General features: G+C 35.2%; 1 protein-coding gene and 1 long non-coding RNA gene across 4 annotated transcripts in view; both read right to left on the bottom strand.

The window, feature by feature from the left end:
• LOC147843941 (uncharacterized) overlaps positions 1-12,322 on the bottom strand; it is a 560,137-nt gene that overhangs the window by 398,685 nt on the left and 149,130 nt on the right. The window lies entirely within an intron of this gene.
• The window catches only part of fdx1b (ferredoxin 1b), a 49,874-nt gene that overhangs the window by 10,353 nt on the left and 27,199 nt on the right, over positions 1-12,322 (bottom strand). For 2 of the 3 annotated variants that reach the window (NM_001100949.2, XM_087252327.1), the window contains 1 exon segment: positions 8,633-8,886. The exons of the other annotated variant lie outside the window; for it this stretch is intronic. In NM_001100949.2, the coding sequence (NP_001094419.2) occupies positions 8,633-8,766 (134 nt within the window). In that variant the 5' untranslated portion in view covers positions 8,767-8,886. 3 annotated transcript variants of the gene reach the window in all.

Here is a 12,322-nt window from a genome sequence, read left to right as displayed (position 1 = left end):
GGAGTGAAGAAAAAAAACCTTGAGGGAACCAGACTTTTTATACCTGAACAGTGTATGAACACAACAGTTTTCAGTGCTACAGACTGGTCTGGCAGATAAATGAACAGAGTTCCATTTAGGTTTTGTCTAAATATAGCTAGAAAGTCCAGTGATGTGCTCATAATTGCACCTATGATTCACCAATAAATTGCAGGCATGACAGAAATTTCTAGACCTGAGAAAATATTCTCTACAAAATGGAAAGGTGACCAAAAATGGCTCATAATAATGAACAGCCTGATGTTGTACTTGATGATCAAAACCATACATTTGTCACAGAACTCTAATAGACACTGGCAGCCTGTTAAGGGAGCGAGAAAAAGGAAGGAAAGAATTTGACAGGTGGCCACACTGCAAGGGAACCAGGACTTTAACGAGGAGCTGAGAAAGGTAATTTCTCAAGGAAATGCGTCAAAAATCATAAGATTGTCAATAAAAAAAGAAAGACAACTGGCACCTTCAGCTATTTTAGTATGTTTTACAAGAAGCAGTATGCAAGTGAGATATTTTTAAATCTATAATATTTTTTCAATGAAAGTCACATTTGTATTTTTTTCCATGATAATATTTGAAGCATGCAATTCATACAGCGAAGCTCTGAAATTCTCATTGTGAAACGCATGACTGGCTCGTCGATAAATCAATTTTATTGATTAACTTGAGTGTGAAGTTCACATCGATTTGTTTAAATGAAAATCTGTTTTCACCGTAACACGTGACGCACCTGTAGCTCCCCCTGCATTGCCATAGAAACACACAAACAACATGCAGCGAGCAAAGGAGCACTCGGAGAAATGTTGCACTCTTTGAAATTAAAGGGCACCTTATTGACCCCTTTTTCAAGATTTAAGAGAAGTATTTTGTGTATTCAGAAAGTGTCTGTAGAGTTTCAACTCAAAACAGCAATCAGATTATTTATTGTAGCTTTCAGAATATTGTATTTTCTGCTCTGAACACAATTTAGCTGTTTTTGTTGTCTGTGCCTTTAATGCTAGTTCTACCTGCCCACCATTCCCACTTACCTGTCAAAATGTGCCTCACTCTCTGGCTGTCAAGATGAACACAGTGACAGATTTGAAGGAAGCAGATCTCACTTAACGTTTGTGAGAAATACTACAGTAAGAACTTTCCCAATGATTATTTGATGTATTTGTTGTGGAGTTTCTGCCTTTCTGCGACGAAGAGTCACACACAATGTCGTTACATAGTTCACACATACACACACAGCGCACGGCAAATGTGACAGGATACATATTATTATCCACTGCTGAATAGATATCCGTTATGTTAATGTACAAAATAAACCTGATTTAACATCCACAAACCGAGATTGAGGTGTCTTTTTTTATAATTGTACTGACATGCGGCTGTGGTGATAAAGACAGTAAAATCGATGTAATTCATTACAAACATGCAACGTTTTAAAAAGTTTTAAACTTGTAAAACTCACTCTTGATCACATTTGATGATGATTGGTGATCACAGAGAGCTCAACAGATCTATTAATAGTTGCTTTGAGCACATCCTGTCTTGTTGATATTATTATATGTGTTATGGCTCCACGGCTCCTCACCTATGGAACTCGCTTCCCCTGGACCTAAAGAGCAGTGATAGTCTTCACACTTTTAAATTTTGTCTGTGTTTTATCATGTTATTTTATACTCACAATGTGTCTGTACCTGCAACTCATTACATGTAATTAAATTTTTCTCAATTGTTTTAGTTTGTTCTGTTATGACTGTTGATACTTGTTGTAAGGCGACCTTGGGTGTCCAGAAAGGCACCATTTACAAATAAAATTAATTATTATTATTATTATTTTTATTATTATTATTATTATTGTTGTTACTTTGGAGGCATGTTGATACATGGCTGTCAATCACTTAGGTTGGTGGGAAAAACGCACCTCTACATCCCATGGTTGTGGGCCACAAAATTTAAGAGATTTAGATCCTATTTTAACCTCAGGGAAATAAGAAAAAGACTTATTGTCTTCATATCATCCCAATATGACTGTGGACTATACCTACACATAGTTCTGTTCTAACAGCTTACAAAAGATGATTTTCATCATATTTGCCCTTTACATAAAAAAGAACAAGAACGCACAAACACGCCTGTCAAAAAAACACAGGCTCTCTGTAGCTGCCCTTTGGTTTCCATGAATGAAACAGAGAGTTTCTGACAGGTGCTTGATTCTTTATTATGCTCAAGACGAGAGCCATTAAACTTTCGTTGCGTAGCACCGTGAAACTACACAAAGAAACAACAAAAATCAATAAAAACAACTCGTATACAGAATAATATGACAAATAAAGATATAATGTACAGAGCGACATATGAAAGTGAAACAATGAAGTATATAACGACAGTTTGAAACAACTTATAAGAAGGCAGAGCTCACGATTAACATATACATACAAATGAACTCATGTGGCTTAAATATTAACTTCACATACCTCGCTCCGCTTTCCCAAAGGGTTCTATTAAATAAATTGTGCAGGATTAAGCCTCCTTTTTCCATAAAAATTTCTCTTCGCTCCTGCTAGCCTGATTAACCTATTAGTCACCTAGGCTACCGAAACACGTGACATGCTCTGATGCTCTAAAATTATTTAAAGGGATATAGTGCTTTAGTGGTCACTTACACTCTTAGTCATGCATTCACTGCGAGATGCCCATTTGAAACTGCGTGTCACATCTGTTTCTCACAGTGAGAAGTAATGGATAAGACAATTAATGAAGAAGACACGCATATGAAAGGAACTGTTACCCATAGATACCCATAGACACTGTAAACATCTCTTCTACCTATCTATTGTTGGAATCCACCATTGGTGTTTTCAGATAAATGACATGACATACAGTGCTCAGCATAATTGAGTCCACCTAAATGAATATTTGTATCCATTACTCAGTGAATATGCGTAATATATATAGGTGAATTTGAAAAAAAAAAATTATTTATATATATTTAATTTATATATTTAATTAATTTATATATGTATAATTTATATGTGTCTAAATATATAATATTTTTAATCATATAACATCTTTAAAAATGGAAAGATAATACAATTAAATTTAAGCAGAATATAAAAAAATACAAACTACAGCATTTCAACAAAATTGTATATATTTTCAGTTTCTCTTGTTTTTTGCCATATTTGAAAATGTTATTTAATATTATTTCCTAACTTATAAACTTGGGCTACAATTTTTTTTTTATCCAATAGCGTAAGTTATTTTGTTAGATTAGCTCCAGATTTGGTTTCAGTACTAACTAATCTAATGTATATGAACAAATATATTATTGTAAAGCATCCTATAGAAAACATCAACTTAAATAAGAGATTTGTGTGAAGGGGTGTACTCATATATGCTGAGCCCTGTAGCTGCAAAGACATCCATTGCAGTAAATATCAACACTGCCAAAACTCACTTGGTTCACTAGACTAATCTACAAGATGCAGCAACCCCACGGATATAATAATAATAAAACACAAAATAAAATGAATAAACCTCTGAAATTATCCCTACTAAAAGGTCCCATTTAGCAATCAATGAGTTTACTTTCACTGTAACTGTATGAAATGGCATAATTTATTATTATAATTCCTGCATGCTGCAGGCCAACCACTAAGCATACAGTAGTTGCTTTAGGACAAAGCGCATGAGAGAGTGAGACCAGCGATCTTTTTATGCATGAAATATTACGCATTATGGCAAGTTTTGCTTGCTAACTAAGTGTGGTTTATTCATAAACTAATTTCGAGAGGATCACGTGCTTATAATCAACACGGCTGGCTCCTTGTTAGCTCCGTAATCAGCCCTATTAGATGATTACGGAAGCATTATAAATAACCTGAGTTTTTCACTCCAGTTATCTTCGTCTTGAAGCTTCCCCCCCTTTCCACCCCTACATCCTCCCACTTCTTCTGATCGGGTGACACCGTGGCCCAGTGTCTAGCACTGTTGCCTCACAGCAAGAACACTGCCGGTCAAACCCATCGGGCCGGTTGGTGTTTCTGTGTGGAGTTTACATGTTCTCCCCGTGTTCGCGTAGGTTTTCCCCGGGTTCCCCGGTTTCCTCCCACCATCCAAAAACATAAACCATAGCCAATCGACTAAAACAAATTATCACCCAACACAACCTGAGTTTACACTTCTCAAGGTGACAAGCAGGGGAGTTCTCGAGACCTACCTGACCACGAATTCCCCTCTCGCCCTTCTAACGGGAGGGAGCCCCGGGCTCGAGGATCTTACAAGCTCAGGGCTCTCTCCCGGGACAGCATGCCAAATACGCTTTATTGATTATCAGCTAAGTGTGAACTCTAGAAACAACTGAAAGCTTGCTAGATATAATACAGTATTTTATTCAGAATTGTAGTATTTTAAAGTTCTATGAAGTTTTCGGTGACACTTTATAATAACTACACACTATGAATCATTAACAATCTTTTTGCTTGCGTGCCGATTTCCTCTGTGCAAAAAAACTTCTCGCATGTCATTAAATATACACTGCTCAAGCGCAGATTTTCTTGTGCACTCTCAAAAAAAACGCACCTGAAGTGTGATTAAGTAATGAGTATGTCTTTAACATTTGCTAGGAATATTTATGAAGGTCTACAATACTTCTGCAGAACGGTATTGATGCATCCTGAAGTAAAGTGTAACGTTCTTAAACTCCAGCAAGAAAAGATGAATGTATGTAGAGCCACAGTGTTCATCATAACTGAAAACTACATGTTTATATCATCATTCTGAAACTCATGTTTGTTGGCCTCACACATCGTGCAGACCTGTTAGTCAGTATTTAATCTTAAAGGGTTAAATAAATAACGCAGAGCACTACTAAGATTACAGAAATTTTTGCTCTGTTATTATTCACTGACATTTTAATATTATTTGTAGTGATTATATCCCACAAAAAAATAATGCTAATAAAAAACAAACAGCAACAACTGAAGGTTTTGAATGAGAGCCTGTAATGTAGCCGTGGTGAAAATGAATTTTGGTGTGGCACCCCGCCATGAAAGAATGAATGTATCAGAAATCATGAGTTAGCATTTAAGCAGATCACCTACTTCACCTTTAATAACCTTCAACTTAAAGAGTTATTTATTTGTGGGGAAAAAAAATTATTTAATTTGTAACTCTGTTGTTTTATGAAAAAAAAATCTGGGATTTTTAAAAAAGGCCAAACAGTATAGCCCAGCCCTATAACACATCTAAATTTCACAACTGATGTTCCCTAGTATACGATTGTTTCTGCCCCCTCATATTTGATGTTTACTGAATAATATTGGATGTGTACCCTGACTAAAGCCCATGTGGGAACTAACATTTACTGATGTAATTAATTAGTTATGGTACTTTCCGGTGATGCTGCACACTACTGTGTGACAGACTGGCTCCGTATAATCCAGCAGATTGAGTGTGACTTTTCAAATGTTTTTGGAGATCAAAAGAGATTTGATGAAGAGAGGTCTTGTCTGGGAGGAAAAAAGACAAGAGCTTAAGCCGAAAGCAATCAGTATTCATCCAGTCCATTAAGTTGAGGCATGCAGAGATCTTATCTGAAATTACTGATGCAGTGGCAGATAGGGGAGAATGAGTTTATGTTATGAGTGCAGCAATGATAAGCGATCTGGTGTAGGTGGAGAAGTGGAGAAGAAAAGCACTTCTGATCCCTGTGGTAACCCAGTGGGTTGATAAGAATGGGTCTTTTCATCTTGTTTAGTTCATTGAGCGCAAACTAGTAAAGTGGATATGACATGCACGCACTGTACACTGCTGATGAACGAGAGCATAAATGAATGCATACACTCTAAGAATATAATGATCTAAGGTCATTGTATGTACTGAAAACAAGTAAATACTGTGCAAATACTGGGCGATGAGGGGTCAAGTGATTCAAAGAGATGATGTGAGTAAAACAATTTAATTTAGCTGATTTAAACCTCCTTTAAAATCCATTACACTATTGTTATTTTTAGGTTAGCTCACCCAAAGCATAATATCCTATCATAATTTTTCACCTTTAAAAAAATACATTGATGTACTAATTCATTGCAGAAACAATTTTATATGTACAATATAAAAAAATTTAGTCAAGTTCTTGAGCATATAGAAAATGGAAATATTTCAGATTTGGACATTATGTGGAGGAGGTCACACAATTGGATGAAGTTGAGTTAATTAAGCATTTACTAACATACAAATTAACTATTGATATATGCCTGAATAATAAGATATATAAATGCTCATTTAAATGGGTTATAAGTCATTTACTTACGCATTCTAAATGATCATAAAATAGCACCAACTATTCTTAAATAACTAGTTTGTAAATAATGCAATACTTCATTGAGTAATGAAAAAATATCATTAACAAAGTATAAAAAAACAATCATTAAGCACATAACAAATGTGCTTCTAAGTCAAGAATACAGCACTTGTAGCTGTATTAATAAACTACTTACTGACATCTACTAATGTAGAGTTGATTCTTAACAGATAATAAATTGACTATTTGTTAGTGCTTAATAAATGATTAATAGTGTGCAGTTATAAAGTGTTACCAAAATGGGTTGTGTACTTTTTTTGTTGTTCATTTGAACTCTTATTATTGTGGCATAGTCAGACCTTCAAACTGTCAGAAGCTTCCATAGGCCAAATACTTTCTGACCAATGTAAAGCAGCAAATCACAGTTCAATTTGTTAAGCTTCATGTTTAAAGGCTTGACAGATCAAAATGTAAATGACAATAATAAACCAGAGGGTTTTCATTTATAGACCTCATTCAAAACCCTTGAAATCTAAATAGATAAAATTTTACGTTGATCTGTTGCTATTTGCCATATTTTAGTTTTAAAATACAGTGTATGGTCAATTAACATCACAATAGATGTTTCTAAATTTCTAAATAATTTATAATTTAAGCATAAAGAGACGGGGGGGGGTTACATATTTATACATGGTAGGATATCAACAAAGGAACTTAATTTTACTAATAAGTTTAAACTGCTGTAACACAGCAGTTTTATAAAAGCAAATATAGAGGTAAAGAAAGGTCTGCAGTTGATCTACTGACAATCCTTATTTAAAAGAACACAGTTTATTTCCATAATAATCATCACAATCTAGCATAAGCAGGTTTTATTTAATTATCATGACTAGTTTTTAATTATAAATAATTGTGTTTTTAATCATTGTGGCATAGTAATCAACACCATGTATATTTAATACATCCTGCCAAAATTTTAGCATCAACAACATGCACATTTAATATATTATAGCAATATTTTAGCACCAATACAGAGAAAAAACTGGGCTGGGTGACAAAATGGTCTCGATATTTATTGATCAAACGCCATTGTCAATGTTAATTAAAAAAATAATTTGTATTGTTTACAGAGTCTGAGGTTTACTTTATCATCATTATTTACACTTTACAGTTTGCTTTGATTGTTCAGTTTAAAATAATTCCTAATATTCTTAAATGTATTGTTAAAAAAATATTCAATAATTATCTATTTCGAATGATATAATTTTTTTTTGCAATATCACCCAGCCCTAATGTGGAGAGATGAGAAATATGAAGTTAAAGTTGGTTTTGAACAAGGTGCAATCTATACAACAAAAACCAAAGTAAACATTTTACAATGTTAATATTTAGGATTTTGTAAATACATTTTAGGATTATACCAGTAATCTTTAATGAGTGTTTTGTATTTTATGTGGGTACAATATTCAGAAAGTGCAAAAATATAGATACTTATAGGAGGTTAAATTTTTATTATTATAATTTGGTCTGAAACATACAGTACATACGTTTTTCAGAAACTTGCTATTAATAAACAATAATTAATACTTATAGCTCAATAAACTACCAATTTGCTGCTTGCTAATAGTTAGTAAGGTTGTAGTTGGGTTTAGTGGGAATAGGTACTTAAATTAAAGTGTTTTAAAGCAGAGAAAGACTGAATGGACCAAGAATTATATAATAAGAGTGTGATAATCTAAAGTGTGTTAAAAAAGAACAAGAAAAAAAAAAAGAGTAAGAGATCACTGATCATATAGAAAGGAGCTTCCCAGAAACCCAAAGTGTTTCATTTTCACTCAAGAGAACCTGACATCAGCCATAACATATTGCCCCACAGAGGTGCTGCAAGAGCTGTCGTCATAAAATCATTTTTCAGTGACCTGCACCTTCAGATTAATAATACTGTGAGGCTTTGTGCAATTAGGCTAGAGGTGTGCACATTATTATTTTAGTCATTCGACAGAAAAGAAGGAAAAAAATATGAACACAGCTTCACAATATAAATTGGAAGATCAAATCTAAGTGTTTTTAAAGTACCCAATAACATCAGGGTTTTATACGTAAAATAAGAAATTATTTCTTTTTTCACATAAGATTATTGCTTGAGATACGATCAGTCAGCATAGCTCATGTTGTGCTGCATTAATATTCATAAGGATTACAGCTATGCTAGTTTTATTTATTAGAAGTTGGAAACAAGAAAGTAATTTGATGGTGCAACTTCTAGAATGCAACAAAATAATAAATAGCATATTTGATACTTACCCGTTCAGCTGGGATTGACTACAGAGACTGGGAACTGTGTGATGAAATTCTGCATGGCTCCTTACGGATCCTGGGTGGCACGCGAGAAGTGAACTGGAACGGAGCAACACTCGCACACACATACGATATGCCATGCTGTCCCGCTGTGCAAGTGTTAGTGCAAGCGTGCCTTTGAATGAAGAGAATCTGCATGCAATTTTGGGATGTCATTTGCTTTAAGGACAAAGCAGCAAGCTCCAAGGAGAAGGCCAACCCTAGGGCGAGCAAGGTTGAACACACAGAGAACAAGATTGAGAGAGACCTTGGTGTTAAAATTCATCAAGATTTAACCAAATAAACCTGCTTGCCAGGAATCATATGCAAAAACACACATACTTTCTAGGACTGAAGTAGAATTGAAGTAAGGTCTAGAAACATTTACTTATGAAAGACGTTTGCATTCTGTTAAACATTTTAAGGATGCATTAAAAATATCTATTATATTAAATTGTATAAAAAAGGTCACCTTGACTTGACTGATGCAGGATCAGGGTGCAGACAAGATGCTGATCTTAGGATCAGATCAAATCATCCACCATGAGAGTCAGATCAGAGCTCAGAGAAGAGGCCACAATACTTTATGCAAAGTTCTTTGTTTTGTGGCATATGCAAATATTCTGACACTGATCCGTGAACTGTGAACGCTGGGTATATAGCGTACTCCAGGCAATCTTGCAATAACACAACTAATACAAACAACAGAACTGAAAGAAGCTTAGCACTCCAGTGCATTCGTGTTTTATCACATTTGTGAGAAATTATGTGAAGATAAATCTCAGATCATACTTCCAGGTTAAAAAATACATGATACTAAAGAACAAGTAAGAGTTTGAATGGGTTTAAATTGTGTAAAAAATAACCATTTCAAAAACAAGATTTTGCCTGAAATTACATCATGCACTGGCCAAGAAAATGTCATTCTGTCATATGCCTAAGTGAGAATTTATCTAGGAGGGGTGGTCACAAAAATATGTGTGTGAATGAGCACTATGTGTATACAATTACAAAATTTGCTGTCACAATACTATAAACAAACTCTCAAATTTGCTTTATAGTTCAGACACAAGGTAAAGATCATTTGGTTTAAATCTTAAAATTAGTATAGTGGGTAGTAGTATAGATCAGAGCAGCACGATATTGGACAAATCTAACATCACACTATATTGTTAGTCTGCGATATACAGGTATATTCCAATACGAATACAATTTTACCAGATGACTTGAATATCTCTATTTGGAAAGATCTTAATAGTTTTAGATTGAAATGGTTCTGTAGGTGTTTACACCTGTATAAAATCTCATAAACAAATTAAAAGCTTGGATAAATAGAATAAAGATAAAACATTATCGAAATAAACAGAGTTTGAGACCCAATCCCAACTTTACCCCTTACCCCCTACCCCTCGTTTTGCATTTACGTGAAGGGGAAGGGGTGTCCCAATAACTTTAGCGTAAAAGCGTAGGGCTAAGGGGAAGGGGTAGATAAGCCTTCAAACTAGGGTTGGGTGATGTTGACAAATTTGGCATTGTTTGGCTATTTGGCAGTTTGAGTTTGCGACAGGGGTGGGACGGAGGATTGGCGATGCTGGCTCAACATCGCGATGGACAATGGCATCGTCATCATAGGAGGAGGTGAATTAGTTATTTATGAATTATTAATTAATTCATACCGTTTTAAATACCTGACCTGCATGGTCTTTGTTTTACCCATAAATAAATCATAAATAAATAAAGATAAACTGCACACAAATTATCACCTGTCAATCATTTTTTCTGGAGGTTCGTCAGTAAAAAAGGTGCACAACCAACAGTATCTGAGGTTTTCACTAAAATTACTAAGTACAAGTGTGAAAGTGAAAGACTAAAGCAGTGTACTGATGCTGTGACACGTAACCTGATGTATTCAAAAGACCGAATAGTCATTAGATAAAGACAAGATTAATTAAATATCATGTTTAACAACAATAGTGAGACACGATCCAGTGGTACATCCGTGATAAACTGTCCGACGTGCACTGCTCTCTGGAGCTGCTCAGCTGAGCGCATGACAGTGTCTGTGGCTGTGAATGTGTGTGTGTGTGGTCACGTGGTTCGCGTTTTTAGCGGAGAGAGGGCTGTTCAGAAATGCTTGGTAAAACAAAACGTGCATGTGGATCATTTTCATGCAAAAATGCTATTTTAATACTAAGATGTAATGGTGTAAACGGGACCGAAGTGTGTATTTTTCACGAGCGGGTTTGCAGGGGGCAGGGCTGAGGATCGGCAATGCTGGCTCAACATCGTGTTTCCTATCGTCATCGGCAATGGACAATGGCATCGTCTATCTGCCCAACCCTACTTCAAACTGAGATTTTTCAGGACCACACTCAAAACCAAGGGGTAACAAAATTTCCCAGAATACACCAGCCACAATGGCAGCATAGCAACAAACAAGCACTTTTTAATACAATTGTTTGTGTTTTATTGCAATGTTAAAAAAAAAAACGCTGAAAAAAAACAACTAAATTCCAGGATCTATAATCGATAAATCTATAATCCTAACTCCTGTATAGCCATCCCACAACATTCTGACACTCATATACCCTGTCAGAAAAGTCTAGTGGCTGAGAATGACCTTTTTAGTGTCTGCTATAATGTTAATGTTGTTTCCGTGTGTTTGCGTAGATGCATGTGGCCACTGTGTAAATGCGCAGTACAGTTGAGATCTTATTGACACATTATATCGTTATGATAACATGATATACCCCTTCAGTGATTTCCTGACGATAAATAAAAAAAATAAAGCAACTGGAATTACTAGAGCAGTCACGATCGTCTGATCTCATATGAAGCAAGAGATCGCGATGACAGATGATGACCTGTGCAGGTGCTGTAGTGCTGTCCCAATTCTTAGGGGTGCATTTTGAAGCCCTTCCCCTTCATACTCGTTTTTAAGGGCCAAGGGGAAGGGGAAGGGGTAGGGTACAAAAATAGAATTGGGATTTAGGTAAAGTAACTAAAATATAAAAAAACATTTTGTTCACATTATGTTCACATAAAACGATATATTATGCTGCCCTCGTATAGATAACTGCTGTCATTGGAAACAGTTCTAAAGATCTAAAGCCATGCTGGTTAACAAATAATGAATGAACACCATAATAAATTTATTTTTCATTGTTTGTTCATAAATGCATTACATAACAACAACTAATGGAATCTACTATAAAGTGTTTCCACGTCGTGTATGCATGTACTAAAGCCATTAAATTATTAGTTTTATTCCTAATCTTTTCAATGGTTTCTGCAGAACACCCAGAGGAATATGTTTTCCAACTAGCCATCTTTTAAGGGGTGGTCCAGAATGTAATTTTAAGGCTTGGTTGTGTTTATAAGATGCTAAGCGATGTGTGCTCATGTTTCACTTGAAGGAAATCATGTTATTTTTTCATATCTCACTTTGATTATACACAGCTACTCAGCTAACATGTAAACTACTACTACTACTACTACTACTACTACTACTAATAATAATAATAATAATAATAACTAGAACCTAAAGTTCGTTGACGAACTTTGATGTTGGCTTGAGAAAGCCAACGTGACTGCGCCGGGGACTCAAAGGCAGTTGGCAGGAAGCACAGCGGTTGAGAAGTGGTTGCTAGGCGGTTG

The sequence above is a fragment of the Danio rerio genome, chromosome 5 (genome assembly GCF_052040795.2).
Source record: "Danio rerio strain M-AB ecotype USA chromosome 5, GRCz13ab, whole genome shotgun sequence".
In the NCBI taxonomy this organism is placed as follows: domain Eukaryota; kingdom Metazoa; phylum Chordata; class Actinopteri; order Cypriniformes; family Danionidae; genus Danio; species Danio rerio.
This window is presented reverse-complemented; position numbering and strand designations above follow the sequence as displayed.